Genomic DNA, 19283 nt, shown 5'->3' on the forward strand with positions numbered 1-19283 from the left:
CTTCGAAATCATAACAGATGGAGCTTGCAAATATAAAACAAATCTGTCATACAATATATGGGCAGCATAACTAAATCGTAACAAGAGGCAAACAAAGATGAAGAGCAAAAAGTATCAATGATACAAAACTGCAAATAATCAATCAAAAGAAACACAAATGTATAATCAATTTTATACACATTATGTGAGACAAATGGATATAATTTTATTTATATAAATAAGAACATTTTTCTTAAGCAGTGATTTGACCATCATGCACAAATACATTCTTTTTTAAAAAGTATTAATGCTGCAGAATAGTCACTTTTCTACTTTAGTGTTAAACACCATCACATTTGGGTACTCTGAGGCATGATGCACAGTGAAACTTTCTCAACATTGCCTCCATCATAGGGTAGTGGAGTCCATGATACTGGATTAATTTAAGAAACTCCAATCACCCGCCTTCTGATCTCTGATCACTTCACCAGCCGTTCCGTCTGCTTTGCAAATTCTGGCCGAATTCCATCCCACCCCTCCAAAAACAAATATTGAGGCAGACGAGCTTTCAGCCACTTTCCCCCACCTTCCTGGCGCTCTTTGAAATCTACTACCTTGCCACTCTGCTTTTAAAACCTTAACAACCTGTCTGTTTGATTCCACTTTAGGCCACTTCCCTCCCAGCTCAGGTTCCCCTCACTCTTTGTAAACCACTTTGAGATGTTCTTCCTATGTAAAAGGTGGTAGAGAAGTGCAAATTGTTGTTGTTGGTTTTCTCCAAGAATGCGATGGAATGGGCCAAGGGAGGTTTTCATCTGAATTGTGATGAGGACAATTTGTGAAGCTCTTTTGGTAAATTTAAGAAGGTGTCAGTCACCCCTGGGGAAGCTCCAATAGATTGAAAATGAGCAAGTGTTTCCCCAGCTACCATCGGTGGCCGGGCCTTCAGCCTCTCAGCTCTGGAACTCTATCCCCCAGTGCCTTCGCGCCTCCTCCCTTTCCTCCTTCAAGGCCGGTCTCAAGACCTTTCTCTTTGACCGTGCCTTCAGCTCCCCTCTCGACTCTCTACCCCCTCCTCGCTCCCTCCCTTCCCTCCCCTCACCCTGACCATTTCCCCCCTGCTCGGGTCCTGACCCAACTGTACAGCGCCTTGGGACGTCCTCCCGACGTGAAAGGCGCTCTATAAATGGAATCTTGTTGTGTTGTTGTTGAATTGACCATTACAGGTCTAATCAAGTTGGGAAGTCATATAATATATTGTATGATATATAAACTTCCAAAAAAGCTACTAACTTGCTAAGCCGAAAGAGACCTTGATGTCTTGACTCTTTCTCACTTTGTTCAAATAGTGCAACATAGTAACAAAACAAAATGGGTAGGACACTGAGCTACATTGCTGAGTTAATGGAGTTCAAATCCCAGAAGTCAGATTAAACGAATCAGGCCATGCCTGCAGTACTGGTTGTAGTTCTCACCACATCCAGCCTCTAACCACAGTGCAGAGGAGAGCGATAAAGCTCATTTCTAGTGTTGAGAGATAAGGAATGACTTGGTATTGACTTTCAAAAAAGACATTTCAACAGGACAGGATATAAATTCTAACTGAGATAAAATAGAATAATAATTTCAGAAATACCAAGGCAGAGGCACATTCAAGGTTGAAAAAGTGCAATTTTCAGTCCAAACATCAAAAGGTAGCTCTTTATGAAGAAGGTATACAGCAAGTAGAAAGAGTTTATAGGAAGAAAGGTTAAGGACAAGACTTCAGTCAGTTCAGTAATAGCTTCATGTTGGAATGGATTGATCCAATGGAAAAACAAGATCAAATTCACCAGATAGAAGACTTTTGTATCTCATTAGTCAAGCCTGAATTTAAACCAGTCTCACAGGTAAAAGGTAACAAATTAACTCACATACCACCCACTTACTGCAGGAATATACAGGAAAATCCTGATATAATGAGATCAACTGGGCCCAAGATCTCTGTAGCCATGTTATAAATGGGTCCAGAAAAATAACCATTGAACTGCACACAGCATACAGGAAGTAATATCTATAACAATTCCTGTGTATAGCTCATGTGTGCACAACGCACTTGAAGTGACCATAGCAACAACCTGATGACATGGAAGTCAGCCATTTTTCAGCTGATGAGTCAGCATCGGAAGTCAGGTGTACAGGACTCTCATCCTCCCAATTAAAAAAAATGAGTTTAATTTAATTTGAGTTAAGAGCAAACAAATAAACCCCATCAGGAAAGTGTGAAATAAAGTCGATGTGTTTGCCTACAAATAGTCAGTGCACCTTGCAACAATTCCCTGTCCAGTGCTTTTTCACATTATAGACTCTCTATTAAATGCATTCATTATAATCTAAAACATCAGATTGCTTTCCACAAAATGTTATTGGTTAAGGTCATCAAGATAGTATGTGTCTGCCTTGTATGTATGTACACGTGTATGTGAGGCTGTGAGAGCAAACATTTGCTCACAGTTATTGTCAGACACATGCCAAATGTTATTAGCTGAGCTACTGTATAGTATTTGAAATACTGAACTGAGTCAAAAAGCTCTTGTCCTTGATGAGCACTCAAACATTTACGAATAGGCGACTATCGTACATGAATCTTTACGATCTACCAGAAGCATTAGGTTTGATCAACAATTGAATCTTGTATACGCTTTTAAAATGCAGGTCTCTAAATATGGCTCGTTAATCACAAAATAAAGGTCAACAACTTTTGCACATAACTGTCCAGTTGCCGAAAGACATGCAAAAACAAAGCCCCATTTCCTTTCATCATGGCCATATGGGCATTATCTTCCCTGAAGGTTCGTGCTTTCATGGGAAAACAGAAATTAACAGCAACTGTCTTTTCAAGTAACGTAAATCAGTGAGCAGCAGCGACCTCAATTTAGTGCCTTCTACACAGGCTTACAAATAGATTGGTTATCTGGGGAGGGTCTCGGATGTGATCAGAGAACCTCGGCTGGAACCTTTCCATCATCTGTTTCAGAATATCTCACTGAAAGGGGAAAAGCTATTTACACAACACAATGAAGTACATTCATGCTCTTTAAAACAAAAGCAGCAAATTCAGTGCAAGAATGACATAGCAATTGTTAATGCATTAGTTTTGAACTTCAATCGTTTACATTTTTGGACCAGTTTCTAGGTTTTATCATGTGGTAAGAAATAAAGCAAAGAAGACAGTTTCTTATACATTTTAGGCACGTTGGTTCAGAGAGCATTTTGTTTTTTCAGACCAGTTTGAGCGGACAGAAATACGTTACACTGCCCCCCCCCACCTCCACTTGAAAGGCTCTTGAATCAAGAAAATGCAAATCCCATCCCTGCATACTTGTTGCCTGCTAGCAGCATTTTCGATTGGCATGAGCAGGACATGATGGCCCAAATAACATGGAATGCTAAAAATGTTGTAGTATAGAAACAGACAGTCTTGTCCATTAAGTATACACTGGCATTTTTCTCCACATGATACACCTAGCCTAATCCTACTCTCTTTACTCGCTCTCCATACCCTATAATATTACTCATATTCAACCATCTACCTAAATCTCCTAAAAATGTATGGACTCTTCTTTGTGATTAAGAATTCCACATTCCAACCACACTCTTTAATTTTTTCTTCGCTCCCCTTATAATTATGTGCAGTCATTCACATTACTGACTTTGCTACAAGAGGAAATAACACATTATTTATCATAAATTTTGATAATCTTGAAGCCCTTCATCAAATCACCCCTTAACCTCCTTAGATCTAGTGAAAAAATTCTATCTTCTCAAATTGATTTCCATAATTCAAAATGCCTCATCCCTAGTAGTTGACTAATTACATGTTTTTTCCCCTTTCTGAGGATATTACTGTCTGGAACCACAAAAGAATGGAATAGAATTACAATGGTTTTAAATACCATTCTTCTATGGACTAATTTACAATGCACTAGTTACATATTAAAAAAGTAGAATGTGGGAATTCTTGAGACAGAGGAAAAAGCAATTCATGAATGCTTTCTAGTAGTGCTGAATGCAAAAACCTTGAAATAAATCTTCAGAATGAAACAAACGTGCAGCAAAACTGGGTTAAAACTTCAATAAAATAAAAAGCCTTTGTCGTTATTAACTTAAGCAAAACTTGTCTTAAGCAACACATCTTGGTAGTGGCCAACTACTGTAAGATTATAATTATAACAACATTATTGGTCATCAGATTGGCATTGCTGACATTCATTCCTACTGCCTCACAATCATATGTGCAAGAAGTGATGTTGTCTTGATGACATAAAAGTTGGTAAGTGCGTGGTGCAGTGAGTTAATTTCTCCCCACTCTACTTATCATAGAGCTCTAAGATATTGGACCCAGAGACCCAGGACATTATGGTGTGGTGGTCCTGCCCTATGCTTGATGTTGATCTCACACAGAATATGTTTAACTATCAGTACAGCTGTAATTAAAAACATTTTGAGTTAACATTGCAACGAGTCACTGTTTACAACAAATTTGTATATTCGCTCAATTGGTAATATTGACAAGTTATATTTCAAGACAGACAAAATTACTATTTGGTGGTTCTTGTAAAACTACACAAGAGAATACTAAAATTGCAACCCAACATTAATGCTTCATTCTAAATTACAGTTTACAGGTATTGATTGAAACATTTATTTATAAATTAAATACATTTTCAATGGCACAGGTTTTTATGCAATCTGATCATAACTGCTGTTGCTACATACACTTGCAACATTAAAAAAGGGTTAAAAAGTACTTTTACATCCTTTAACATGAACAGGATTGAAGTGGAGTCTTTTTACAAATTGTTAATAATTTAAGCCACAAACCATGAATGTTAAAGGCAACGAACAATCAAGGAAACAGTTGCGGAAGTGTCAAATTGTTACGGGACTCTCTGTTACCAGAACACAATTAACATATGCAAATGCTCAATGAACCCAGACCTTTGACAAAGTGAAGAACAAATATTTAAATGATTTTACGACAGGAACAACTCCAAATGTTTTATCAGCATGGGAGTTTTATCCGTTTTATCCCATCAAAGAGGACTGACAGTTTAGCTGGATACTCCGTGGGAAGCCAAATGTCCAGATCTTCAAAGAATGATAGTGTCACCCAGATCTGGTCCAGGATCAGTTAAACATACTTTCTAGAACAATTGGCATTCCCCAAATACTTGCATAACTAGAACAATGATAATCTTTCATCTTTCAAGAACTGAAGATTTTTTTCCGATAATAAATATGTGGTGGAGGCATTTTTTTAGATTTACAAACATTTTGCATTAAAAACATTTGAAACAGAAAAGAGCAACAATTCATTTCAATGTTACAAATATACATCAACCAAATACAATTAAGCATGAAATGGTATTTAGCAATTTATTCTATTGTACTTGTTAGGTACATTTATAGTAAACTACATCACATGCAAAACGTGACAACTGTTCACCTTTTCCAAAGCCAGGCTTTAAGTGGACACACAGTTGTTTTGAAACTAAATCCTACAAAAGTTTAGTCTTTTCAACATATAAAAATTTAATCCGACTATTATAATGCTAGTTTGAAATAAGAGTTTTGAAAAAAGAAAATCTTTCTTCAATTTTCTCATGAACTATAGATTATAATATTAAGACAGATGCATTCATACCACATCAGAGTGATTTTCAGATTTAGTTAACTTCTTCTAAAACATTCATTTTCTAAATAGTATAGAAAATGAAGGGGATTCATGTCAGTACCCTAGAACAATGTGTTGTGGATCTATTCTCATTAATTGAAGAGTTTCTCTTTGTGTCCTGGCCAACAATCCCCCAGATTTTAAAAAAATCATTCACTTCATGGTTATTGGTGGGACATTGTTGTGCTCAAATTAGCTGCTGTGTTAATAATAATCCTTGCATTTGAAAAAGCGCCTTATGTCTTTGAGATGTCTCAAAGCGCTTCACAGAATATACTGTAAAGTGAATTGATTGGATATTTTGTGGGCAAAACGCGGCAGTCAATTGCGCACAGCAGTGTCCCACAAACAATCATGGATTGAAGTGACCAATTTTTTTTAAAAAGGAATTATTACCCCCGGAAAAGCGATTCACCAATTGACTAACAACCAGGTTCCTACTTACTGCTAGGTAAACAAAGGCGTGTGGAGTAAAGAAACTTGCCCAACATTTCTTCCTGACGGGAATCAAGCCCAAGTCTCTTGCTTGCAAGGCGAGTGCTTTAACCACTGAGCCATAGGACTCCACATATAAACTCATAAACATACAATCACCACATTTTACAGAAAATCCAGTGAAGTGCTTTTGAAATACTTGGATTAAATGACAAGGTGTTATATAAAATGCAAGGATTATTAAATATTAACTTAATTGCCACCCTGAAATGGGGGCAGGGAAAAAGGATACATATAAACTCTAGAGGCTCTGCAGATTTGCAAACTCTGTTGGATCCATTTATATGTTTTAAAGCTACCAATTCACATTGCTTGTTATAACAGTTCACCTTTCTGATCAAATAACATGTCACAGCAAAATATCACACAATATACCAGTTCTGCCAGATCTACAAATTAAATTGTGATTTACAGTTCCCTGCAGTTTATCTTACAAAAGCGAGTAGCAGAAAGGCAACACAAAAGGGTCAGTATTCTTATCAGAATCGATAGGTTGATCATGAAAAGGTACAAATTCCTGCAGATCACTTATTTTAAAAATCTACTCTAAACCCATTTGAAAGGAAAATATTATATAGCTACATTCCTATTAAAACTATTTTTGTCCTACATGCTAATTGCTTATATATAAAAAACTCTTAGGGTCATCAAAAATATATTAAGGCTCTCTTTGACTTGCAGGAAAACATAATATTAGATAATTTAAACCCTTTTCCACAACTTTACACAATTTTACAGAAGCCCAATACTAAATTAATAAACCTTTCCTCATGTTCTTGTACTTTGCACAGTTTAATGAGACAGGATCAAATCACACAGGTTTTCAATCACACAGGTTTTCCTCTTCTTTCTATTAATGATCAGCAGATATGAAGCACACTTTAGAAATCAAAATGGTCACCTTTCACAGTGACTGGATTAGTTACAATTGTGAGGCAGTAGCAACGCATAGTGAGAAACTAAACGGTAATATCCTGGATAGGATTCATCTTCTGTTTAATGATAGACACATAGAATTAATGTCTCAAGTCTCATCAGCCAAACAACAAAAAGAAAAGTTTTTTTTGAAAAATCTAAAATAGAGTGTTGCTAAATCTAACAGAACTCCTCTCAAAATCCTTCGCAAAAATTGTTATTCATTTTTCTTTCCCTTTTATAAGTTCACAGACTTATAGGACCAGAATTTACTCTCCCCAAAGAGCTTTTATAATCCCTTCCCAATATTTTTTCAAGTTACTTCAGTCTCTCTTTACATTTTGGACTTGAGACCAAATGGATACAAATTAATATTTTCTCACAATGGATTTTCTGAGGTACATAGCGGTGAATTGAACCTCAAAGCTATGGTGGATGGCGTCGAAGAGGACAGATTTGGTGCATCTGTTCCAGGCCTTTCTGATAGGATTGTGGTGCTTCTGTTAGTGGATGATATTGTACTGCTGGCAGACTCCCTTGGGGACCTTTTCTACTCACCACCTTGAACACTCGGCCAACTGGTGGGACATGATGGTGGGTGCCCCTGAGTGTGGAATCATAATTCTGCACAGCTTAAGACAAGACATCGAAGACATAAGTCCCAATTTTGATTCTTATTGGTACCTGCAGGTTGCGGTGGACCAACTTTTGCTTGGACAGTGGCCTGAAGGACTGCACAGGGAAGGGACGAAGGGTATTCTAGTCATGCTCATCTTTCTTCAAGGACAGCAAAATCCCAATAGATGTCAAGCTTGTGGCATATAAGACCTACGTTTAACCAGTTCCAGTTGATAGTTCTGAGATCCTGGGGTTGCAGGACCTCAAGAATATCAAGGTGGCTGTCACATCACAAGATGTCCAGTAAAGGTGCTCCCACCACACTGAAGGCAAATATCCATCAGATAGCCGATGAGGAAACTCTAAGGCTTGGGGTGACAGCTGCTGGAAGGCGTTACCCAAATCCAGGTTCACGAACATGTGTTCGGATCTCCAGTATTTGGAATCTACCTTGAATGGTTTGCAAAGAGGTAATTAGTTGCTGCTCAAACTCCCAACTGTTTCACATTGAACCACTGTTTGATGGGAAAGCATGTCTGTCCAAGCTGTGGCAGCAAGATGGTAGGAATGCGCTCATTCATTTCATGCTGAGCTGGGTTTCCCACCTGGAAGCACACCAGGAGATTCTGGTAGCTGTTATGCATCTAGTGAGAGCTCAAACTTGTTCATCAGATGTCAAATGACTAACTTTTTGACACTTAAACATTCAGCCAAATTATACTCCATTCGAGCTCTGCAATTTCACTTTCTTAGGTTTTCTTCCCATGTCTTGCTCTTAATTATTTCTCAATTTTATTGAATAGGTGGTACGTAAGCTTTTGCTGCTAGATACATTGATCCCTTATGAAGCTTGAATGTGGAATCAGAGTCTTTTTCAAAACAAAAGCAGTAAATGTTTCCCCAATTTACAAATGTTATAGAATTGATCACAGGGTAGTTGAAACTACTGACTCACTTACTAAAAATGGCATGAGCCCCTGAATCCCAATACCTTACAAGCAATTATTTAGTGCCAATTATTCTCTTCAGCACAATCATTTTTTAAAGAAAAAAAATGCAAACAAATCCACAAGTTCATAAATAATGTGCTATATGCCAAAGCAGAAAATTTGGGGGCACCAAATAATATTCTGCTATTTTGTGAAATTGTTTCTACTTCTACTAACCCTCAGTATCTCTGGGTTGAAATTACTGAACTTATTTAGCAGTGCAACAAATCCAAATAAATTTCTATTTACAATATGTATGTGAATATGCAAGTCCTCAAGTCTGTCATCAGAAATTCCCTTCCAACTATTTGGGAGAACTACAAATTAAATGTTCATGAATATTAATTGTCCATCATATACTATAGATATTAAAATTCATTTCTGGCCTGGACATATTGTTGTAATATATTCTCTCTGAAGCACTACCTTTCTTATGATATCCTCAGTCACATCATCTAGTCAGCCTTACTTGTGTAGATATTCATCATGCCTGGTCATGACATAGCCCCAATTTCTAAACAATGCTGTTTAATTGGTGGCATTTCTTATCGGTATTCCTTACGACTTCAAATCAGGAAAGAGACGTCTCCTAGCAACCAAAGGTAAATCACCATGACCTAAGGGACACTGACCGATATAACATGATCTACTTCCAGAGCAGAGTTCCTGCATGTCAATGGGAATTGTATCGGGAAAAAACCTGTTTAGCAATTCCAAAAATTGGACCCGAGTAACTGAACCTGAATGATTAACAATTCTACAAGTGATGTCTTCAAGTTAAAGCTGGGGGGGGGGAGGAATCCAGTGCTGAAAGGAACTGATATACATATTTCAGATATATTCATCCAAGTAAGTTATTTTGTATCCTCCTGAATTACATAACTATTGAGGAGCCATTACTAAAATTTGCAAATTCCTTCCAAAAGTAGACATTTTCTATAGGATTTTAAGATATTATTTATCAATTTTGTTACAATTGTTTTCATTACTAGTTTAAGAATGACACGTTTAAATAACAAGAATGACAGATATATTTGAAGTTTGAAGCTTTACTTTCTTGCTTAAAATGCACAAGGGTATGGATACAGTTCTAACATTTATTTAAAAGGTCATTGTTGGATCATTTAATAATGACCATCTCATTATGTTTGGGTTTTTTTTTCCCCCAATAATTATGTGGCTGACATCCCTCAAGGAAGACTAATTTTATTAACTATGGGAAATATGTTCCAAGCAATCAGATCTTAAAATGGCCTGAATGCTTCAAAGACATTTTGAAAAGAATGATTTAAAAATGGCTTATTTTGCAGCAAAACAAACGATCTAGTATTAAAAGAGGTTTTTGTTTCCTTGAGCTTAATTTCTTTTATATTTTAATATAACTAAATGTAATCAATTTAATAGAATTGATTGCACATCTGAAGCATACTCGCTTACAATTTTAATTCTGCACTATATATTGCATCCAATACAATAAAAATATACCTTATAGTTATCCCACTAAATTGCAATCAAGTTGCTGAAAAACTCAGGTATTTTTGTAGTCTTTTTCATTTCAACATGTATTGTACAGTACATTAGTACAAGCACACTTGTGAGGTCAACCTACTAATGTGGTTAAAATTCCTCAGTCTGTTTGTTGACCTTATTAGTGAGTTGCCACTTTAGTTTTAAAGCTTTCTTTAACAGGAAGCAATTGTTGCGGTTTTTAAAAAACTGCTGCCATCAATGACTTAAGAAATTCACTAATTTACTTTGAAGACAATTTCACAGCAACTAAACCATGAATTTTCTAAGCAAGTTTTGCATTCAATTACTGCATTGAATATTAACCTAATTGAAGAAGGCGATTGCTTTTATATGAATTATTGAGAATCAATTTATGTTGGATTTTGGCATTCTAGAGGCATGCTAAAATGTTATAGGTATTAACAACACTGTGTGATAAGGAAACACTGTCTGGCTATCTACATGTGAGAATAATCATTCAAATCAAATGAAAGCATGGTTTGGTAGGGTACATCATTCAATTCAACATTTAATTCTTCCACACCCTTCATGCATTTACAATGTATCTTACTGTGCTATTCACACAGATATTACTTTTCACGTGTGTCATTTTAAGACACTACATTTAAAATCTGACTTCAGTATTTGGTGTAAGATCAATTAACTACTCTACAAGATAGCATGTTTTAGTACAGTACTTATTTCTACAAAATAATCTGAAATCCACTTATTTTATGATGTTGTGGAGCATCATTCATTCATTCATCTTTTCTACAATAAAGTTGGTTTATGCCAGTATATTTTTATTTTATTAAACAACTGCATCATCTTTAGTGGCATATTGTTTCAAAATAGGACTGTTATTTTCATCACTTTAGAACACAGAATAAATGTTGGGAGAACATGCAGCATCGTATACCAACTCAATAAAAACCTGCTCTGATTATTTCAGTGCAATCACAAGGCTGATAAGGTGTGCATTGACCACCACTCTAAAAGCAGATTTAAGCATAACAAGGGCAGATTTCTCAATCCTTTTTGTGTGTCATTTGTTTCAGCACAAGTAAAATAACATTGTCGGCAAATGATGTCTATCTGATATTGAAAGCTGATCGCTATTTGATCAAGACATAGGTGGACAAGAACAGTCGCAGAAGGTACTCGGCAATGTAAACGTGTTTTATTTTGTCAAACAGAGGCGATCAAATAAAAATTAAATATACGTTCATGTAACTCAAAGAGTGGGGCAAACAAAAGGGTTTCAAGACACCGTATCTAAGCAAACGCGAATTAAAGGGGAATCGCATACGTTTCCCGATAAACGTATTTTTGTTGCAAAAAAAAAGAACAATTGTCAATGAAAAATCGGTTTGGAAAACACTCATTCAAAAGGCGATTTGTTATCTTATAAACCGAAAGCGTTGTATTCAGACGTGGGTCCAATCATTTCAGTAAACACAAAACACATGCTGTGTTGGAACCGGTCAGTGAAGAGTAAAAATACAACTGTTACACGATTCGATAGAGATTGCGGGGAGAGGGGAGGGGAGGGGAGGGCTGCAATACAGAGCTTCAACCTTAGATCGCCGATGGCAACCGAGTAAGAATTTCTGAATGCTTTAGTCGGGGAGGGGGACTGTGCAACCTGGAAAACTTGTGGGTTTTTCTCCCCGTCTTGTCGCTGCATTCATCTATAAAGCAATCTTACGAGGTCGTTAACTGCCACTTAACGACTCGAAGGAGGTTCAGAAATGGGGTGAGCAGAGCAGGACCTGCGTTTGCAGACGTCAGGCAATAGGAAGGGACCGCACCGCTAAGGCAGAACAGAACCGCAGCGACAAATAGTCAAATAAACAGTTCACACTCCTCCCCCTAAAATCGGACATACGTTATAATCAGATTTTCGCTCAATTAGACGAGTTGGGTAAAAGTTCTTCAAGTGCATAAATGATGTGCTCCGTGGCATTGCCCCTGTAACCTTGCATCTCGCAGTAAACATTGTATCCAAAGGTGGTGCCAACCATCTCAGATACAAGTTTCCTTCAATAAACCGAGCGCCACTCACTCACTCCACCACTGACCATCGGGCTAATCGCAATCGGAAACATTTGCAGCGTTTTACCTCCAACCATTGTAGGAAAAGATCGCTGCCTGAACACCACATAGCGGGAAAGCATTGAGAAAAGCGAGTCTATTTTAGGATGTACTGTATGCATTGCTTCTACCCCCCCCCCCCCACCCCTCCCCCAAACACCACACCAACAATATTTCCCAATACAATACACGCAACATTCGGGTTCTGCAGCATTTCCGGGTTTCAACCCTGACCACCAGACTGTTATTTTGATATTTACGTCGACAGAGAATCCCAATCGCCACTTTCATTTTTTACCCTCACGCGTTACGTATAGACCTGTAGGCAAACGATTGCATTTTGGTGCCAATAATAATAATAACAAAGAATCTTATATAGAGAAATAAATGTCCAACCACCGCATGCAGCTCTGGATTAAAGCAAAGGCTCTTAGGTTTTGATAAACAAAAAGTGTTAGCATTTCTGTACATACAAAACGTGAATTTTACATGTACAGATATGTCCTGCTTTTTGTTCTTAAAAGTTGTTACACACACACACACACACACACGTTAACGAAGTCCCATTCAGCATTAGGTAACATTTGCACCGATCGTCCTTGCAAATCGGTTTTAAATGAGCTGTGCTCAATTTTTCCCTTGAGGCAAGCCCCTCGCTCGCCTCCCCCTCGGAAAAAAAATAAGACCCTTTTTTTTTATGAATGGAAGCAACGGAATGGCGGAAACTTACTTGGTGTACGAAGACATCCACCGGCGTTTCCAGGGGACTGCCTTCTCGGGAGGTCATAGATATAAATCCGAATCCCATTCTAACGTTGAACCATTTGCAGTGGCCTGCTCCCTGTTGGATCTGAGACTCCTCTTCTCTCTCTGCCAATTTTCCTCTCTCGTCTCCACCACCTTTACTCGCCCCTCCTGGACAATTACACACACACACACACATACACACGGACAGAAACATGTTTCAACTCATCTGATTGTAAAGAGGGGGGGTGGAAATAAAAAAAAGCATCATGAATAGATCGCAAAGTACATTTAAGGGAGTGGGGGGTTGGGGGGGTTGGGGGTTGGGGGAGAGACAAGCAAAAGCACCACTTGGCATTCACACGGATGTATGTATTGGCTGAGGCTGTATGGCAAAGCCATTGTAATATCGATTTTGATCCATGTGCATGCGGGCAGATTTTACTCCATATTTGAGGCAGCAAGTTAGGTTGGCAAACCGGTGTGTAACTGGAACAGGGCTGGTTCACACCCGACCCCATCTCCCGCAACCCGCACCCACCCACCCACCCGCACCCACCCGCCAGGCTTCGCTTTTTGTATATCCACCTCTCTCGCAAATCGCGAGCAACGTTCAGCAGCATCGACTGCGAGAGCTCTTTCCTCTCCCCTCTCCTCACCCCCTTCCCTTCCCTTCCCTCCCTCCCTCCCTCCCTACCCCCACCCGAAATAGCCGGTTACACTGGAGACATTTACTGTAGCATCCAGCGTGCGCTGATTGTACTTCGGTCAAACTTAAGAGGGCAGGTGTACTGTGCTGCCTCCACGCACCCGAAAGAAAACTGTGCGTAAAAGCGGCCAGAAACGCTCCACACAATAGCCCCCCGAAAAGCTTTTGAAGTTTGTGAATAAAATGGGGAGGGGAGGGCGGGCGGACCGGGTGGGCACGTACATTTTGGGAGATCCACAACAATAGGGGGTTGGGGAGGGAGGGAGGAGGAGGGTGGGGGGTGGTGTGGGTGGAGGAGGTGGGAGGGGGGGGTTGGAAAGCCCCCCCACCCACCCCGTGCGATCTGCTGGGGGTTAAAAAGTAGGCAAAGGGAAATTTTTACAAGAAAACAAGAGAAAAAAGTAACCTTCGGCCATGTTGCCACACAGGCCCTATGTCCAGACCGGCCCGATGAGAACTTTTTCCTCGCACTGGGTAACCTTCTGCATCAATCCGGCCTCAGAGGATTCGGCGATCAAAATTTTAGCGCTGGCCAGCGCTCGCATGGTCTAACGTGCTTTTCCTCTTTAGCCCCTTTTTTTTTCCTCCTTTCCTGGCCCTGGCGCACGTGACTCCGTCAATTACATGCTTTCTTGCCGCTAATTACACATCGCAGCCTTCGGAGAGGCAGCGCCGAGCCAATCCCACTCTGCTCCAACCTGTCACCGCACATAATCGATGATTCGGCGGGGAGGGGGGCGGGGGGCGGTGGGGAGGGGGGCGGGGGGGGGGGGGGGGGGGGTGGTGGGGGGGGGAAACCTTCCAGATTTTGTACCCAGCTAATTTGCCCAATTTTTTTTTGGGGGGGGGGGTGGAAGGGGGTTGCAGAAATGTTTCACGTCTGCACGTTTAAACACACAAGGTTTGCTCTCCCCCCCCCACCCTACCACCCCCACCACCTCACCCACCCCACCATCATCACCACCACCATCATCATCATCACCACCTAACCCCACCTTCTCGTTTGTGTCTTTGGAATAAAACTCCCCCCCCCCCCCCAATCTCACGGTGTTGAAATAAAAAGTCACGGTTTAAAAAAAATCTTTTTAGGACTGTAAGGATAAGGCATAACGCCTGATCGATAAACTCATTCGCAAGACTCCACACAAATAATGTTACTGTCCGTTAACATTACAGCGGGTGTTTCCGAAAGGCTGGGGAATTGCTCGTTTTTTCCAAAACAAAAGTTTCGAGCAAGCAAGAAATAACAGAGGAAATGGGTAAAATAAAGGGTGATTTGAAGCAAAATAATAAAATGCTCGTATCAGATAGATCTCACAGAATACTGTCTTGTGGTGCCTTTTCACATTAGCGGCACTGTAGCCCTACATGAAAACAGCAACAGCCCCACAAAGCCATTTGATTACTTTATAATTATTTCTTGCACCACAATCGCGGACGGGTGACCTCCCCAGAGCGAGGTCACTCTTATCTGAAATTCAAATTTCTACGTTAACCCATCTCCTTTTAAACAGACAGTACTTGGGGTTTAATAAAACGATGCTCGGGGTTAGCTGTGCTCCATGGAGCAGCTGCCTTTTTAAACAGCTCGCCTCGTTTGACTTTATAACAGTATTTGTGGCTCTGGAGAAGGCAGGTTTTGAATGCACATCATCAGTAAAGATGATTAGTCTTCTCCAACATGCGACTTTCCCCCATTCTTTGTGAAAAGGAAATTCCCCTCCAAAAAGGTTCAAAGGTCAAGCGTTTGCTTCATTGATTCTGTTGTTATTTTGGAATACCTTTACGTTTGGTATTTCCGAGAGAAATGTGAAAAAGGGCTCTCTCCGAAGAAGGAAAAGGCAGGTCAGCAAAAAAGTAGTTTGTCACCGATGGGATCTTTCGTGGAAACCACCGATTTCACATCGATTAACACGTATTGTCCATTGCCATGCGTTTTGCTCAGAAAACTGGCCTGACGTGTCGGCGCCAACTAGTCTGACCAATTGTAAGGGGAATTTTGCACTTAAAGGGCTTGTTTACCAATTCGACATCATCGCCTTAAATGAATGTCGAAAAAAATGATATATGCTTTCACACAACATATGAGCTTTTGTCCCTGCAGCGTGGAGTTTAAGTATTGCTTGTGGTGTGAGCGTTTTTTCTAAAAAATAAACTGGGGGTGGAATCCAGTAACTAATGCAGAAGCTCTCAGTCCTGAAATTCCTTTGAAGTCTTCAACCATAAATTTCCTATAGGTTATTTCAACAGAGCGTGAGTTCAGGTCCGATCCCTAAACTGACCTAAGATGGTTGCGTTCATTGGTTCGGATTTTTCTCTCTCTCAGCATTTCCAATACGTTTTTTTTTATCGCTCCGTCGAATTAATTTAAAGCGATCGGTATCTCAAACCTATTGCATAGCACATTTTTTTGCCATTACCTTCTTGAGACAATTTTGTACTAACTGCGTGCAACGAATAGGTGTTTTTTTTAACATCAATTCTAAACACGAGTCTTGCCCGAAAAACTGACGTTGTTTCCCTCGGAAGGCTTTAATAAATAAAACTCGTTAAAAATGTATCACAAATAATATCTATGGCTCTCCCTATAGAAAGGTTCTTCGTTTGCTCCTTCATTACTAATGTAACTAAATGAAACGTCCCGAGTTTTTAATGCAAATCTAAAACAAATGCGGGATATAAAGTGCTAAATTCTTGACATTCTTAAAAGTCTTTCTTTAATGAACACCGTCTCTGTAAGAAGTTGAAAAGTTCCCAGTTTTGCCGATTACCCAATGTTTCCTAAACTCATAAATTAACCTCAATACAAATTGATAAAGTCAGTTGCAAAACTGCATCTGCAATGTACAGAACTGAGGTTTCCCAATTTCCCCTTTAATATTTGATCCGTCAGCTCCGGCACGTAGGAGTGGCTGTTTTGGGCTATTCTCGTATTAGGAAAATTAAGATCGGGTCAGTAGTGGTCACTGGTGTCAGATGTTATCGAGTCTTTCGTTTCCTGTGAGAAGACTATCAGCCTTTCAAGTTATGCAAAGGTATAATCTTTGGTCAACCGGGAGCCCGGCTCCCACCTTCAGCCCATTCAGAAATAATCGCCCAAGTCGTTCTTTTATATGGGGGGGAGGGGGAGGGGAGAATTTATATATGTCCCTTCAACAAAAGATAAGGCAGTTTAGAAATGTTAATGGTTGTAGTAACGTCTCGTGTAGGACATGTCTTTATTTCGGGGGGGGGGAGGGGGCAACGCATTTTTCTGCCAAGTCTTTATTTGAAATGTTTTAGTCGTGCCAAGTATTTAATAATATGTGATGGTGCTCATTGGCAGCTTGCATTTTTTTAAAAAAAAGTACGCTTTACGTTCGAGAGGGGGGGGGGACCCATATGTTAAGAGGTTTGAATGTGCCTTTGACATTATTGGTGGTCAGCAACCGAGCATCGCACTGCTCAAACCCTACTGACGAGGCCTCGGACTCGTGGCCACAAACGCACACAATTTGCCTCAATCGAACTTCATCTGTGGGTACAGACAAACCCCCCGATGCGTTTGATCAGCTGCTGTGTAGGTTTTCTTTGCAGTTGCAGATGTGGAGTTCATTCAAAGGGGAGCAAAGGGTTGCCTTTAAAATCTTGTATTTTGACGGCTTAAATTGGGTGTTGATGGAGCGATAAAAAAAAATACGTTGTGCATTGAAACCAAAGAGCTCATTTGCAAAATCTCCTGTGGGAAAGAAAAGGTGGCGTGTAAATTTAGAGTGACAATTGGGTATTATCTCTAATTGGGTTTCCAGGACCTGGGGATGTTTTTTTTAATGATACATCAAGCTGAATGGATATTATTTTCCTGATATTTACACAATGCAATTCCTCAATGTTTTATTGCTCATCTTAATCACACAAACCAGGATTTCTGAAATCCCTTGGAGTCGCTATATTTTATTATATTATTATTATTATTTTGGAATCCCCAATTTGTTTTTATTTTCGCGGTGCGTATGGCAAAACGAATTTCGAAAAGAAAAAAATCCCCAAAGTGTTTCCATTTGTTGGAGCAACGCTGAAAAATACATTAAAGGCAAACGATTTCACATATCGAACATCAAATAATACTTAAAACGACAACATTAGTGATCAGGAAATGACTTTGCTGACTATTGAAATGGATTAATTTACAAAACTCAATGTGTGGGGTTAACTGGGGAGGGTCAACCACTGGATAGTTGGATACTTGATCAGAGTTATTAATTAGATAAGAACGAGCCTTTTGTAATAATAATAATAATAATAACCCCAGGAACAAAACCTGCTGATTTGTGATAAGCAGAGCACTGTGTCGTTGTTTTGTTTCTCTTTATTCCCTCTCTCTCTCTCTCTCACCTCTCTCTCCTCCCTCCCAAATAAAAGCAACGAGAAGGTTGACTCATGACGCTTTTTTTTCTCTTCCCCTTTTTTGCTCTTCTCGCCTGGTTCACGTGATATGAAGGAAATCAGTCCGGAAAGACCGGCGTTTTGGAGCAGCTTTCCGTGCGATCGCCTGTGCATCAGGACCTCGGGTCTTACCTTCGTGTCCCCAGTGCACAGGGCTGGCTTTAGGGGTGGGGAGGGGGGGATTGCGGGGCTCCGAGTAGGCGATAGGACAGCAGGACGAGCTGCTCTCTTTGCGTCAGGTATCCGAGCCCACCCTATAACGACGCGTCTTCAACCCGGAAAATACTTCCAAGTTGGGGGGGGATGGGGGTAAAATGCAAGTGGGACGCAGACCTGCGCAGCACCAACTCTGAGCCGCTGGAGAGAGGGAGAGAGGGAGAGGGAGAGAGAGAGAGGAGCAACGGCTCCATTAAAGAAAGCTGTCCTTTTCCGCTTGGACACGCACAAGGAATTACACTGAGCAATGTTTACTAAATTGTGGAGCGTGGAAATAACCACAGCTTCCGGTAGCAGCACGGTACAAATCCAGTGGGTAAATGCAACCTCTTTAATGAGCCATATATATATATAATATATATGTGTGTGTGTATATGTATGTGTGACAATTCTTCATCTACGTGCGTTCGTTGACGTCCCTTTCCCACCCCCTACACACACACACACACACCAATACCTGGTGGAGTATAGTGCGTGCAACTCATTCATAAATGTGAAGGTTTTATATTGCTGCCGATGGGGGCAGCTGGAGCAGAAGCACAAGCTGACCCATCAGTGTAGAGCTACACCAGCGCTTGTTGCTGAACACTAATTACAGCCCGAAATCAAACAAGACAGATTAGCGCAAAGGACTGAATGCCTTCTCGCCCTCCTGTTTGCCGAGAGAAGATGCCCTATTGGAAATCCGAACGAAATAACCAATAACTATTGTATTCCCACCACAATACACCAGCTACCAGCTTGACGCCATCTTAAGACTCATTTCAACTACTTAGATGTTTTGCCATTCAGTATATATTTTTTTAAAAAGTATCTATACTCTTAACACAGCCCATCTCAGCAAATTGAAATGCATTCTCATTGTGTACTTCCT

At 39.9% G+C, this 19283-nt stretch overlaps 1 protein-coding gene across 2 annotated transcripts in view; it reads right to left on the reverse strand.

Moving 5' to 3' along the window:
* The window catches only part of LOC103182210 (protein lin-28 homolog B), a 142276-nt gene that overhangs the window by 86646 nt on the left and 36347 nt on the right, over window positions 1-19283 (reverse strand). Inside the window, exons 1-2 of one of the 2 annotated variants that reach the window (XM_042333436.1) lie at window positions 14175-14430; window positions 13046-13230 (exon numbers count right to left, since the gene is read on the reverse strand). In XM_042333436.1, the coding sequence (XP_042189370.1) occupies window positions 13046-13230; window positions 14175-14184 (195 nt within the window). In that variant the 5' untranslated portion in view covers window positions 14185-14430. Of the gene's footprint in view, window positions 1-13045; window positions 13231-14174; window positions 14431-19283 lie in introns of those variants that run through there. The other variant, XM_042333435.1, reaches the window with a different exon arrangement.

Source organism: Callorhinchus milii, unplaced genomic scaffold (genome assembly GCF_018977255.1).
Source record: "Callorhinchus milii isolate IMCB2004 unplaced genomic scaffold, IMCB_Cmil_1.0 Scaffold3, whole genome shotgun sequence".
Lineage (NCBI taxonomy): Eukaryota > Metazoa > Chordata > Chondrichthyes > Chimaeriformes > Callorhinchidae > Callorhinchus > Callorhinchus milii.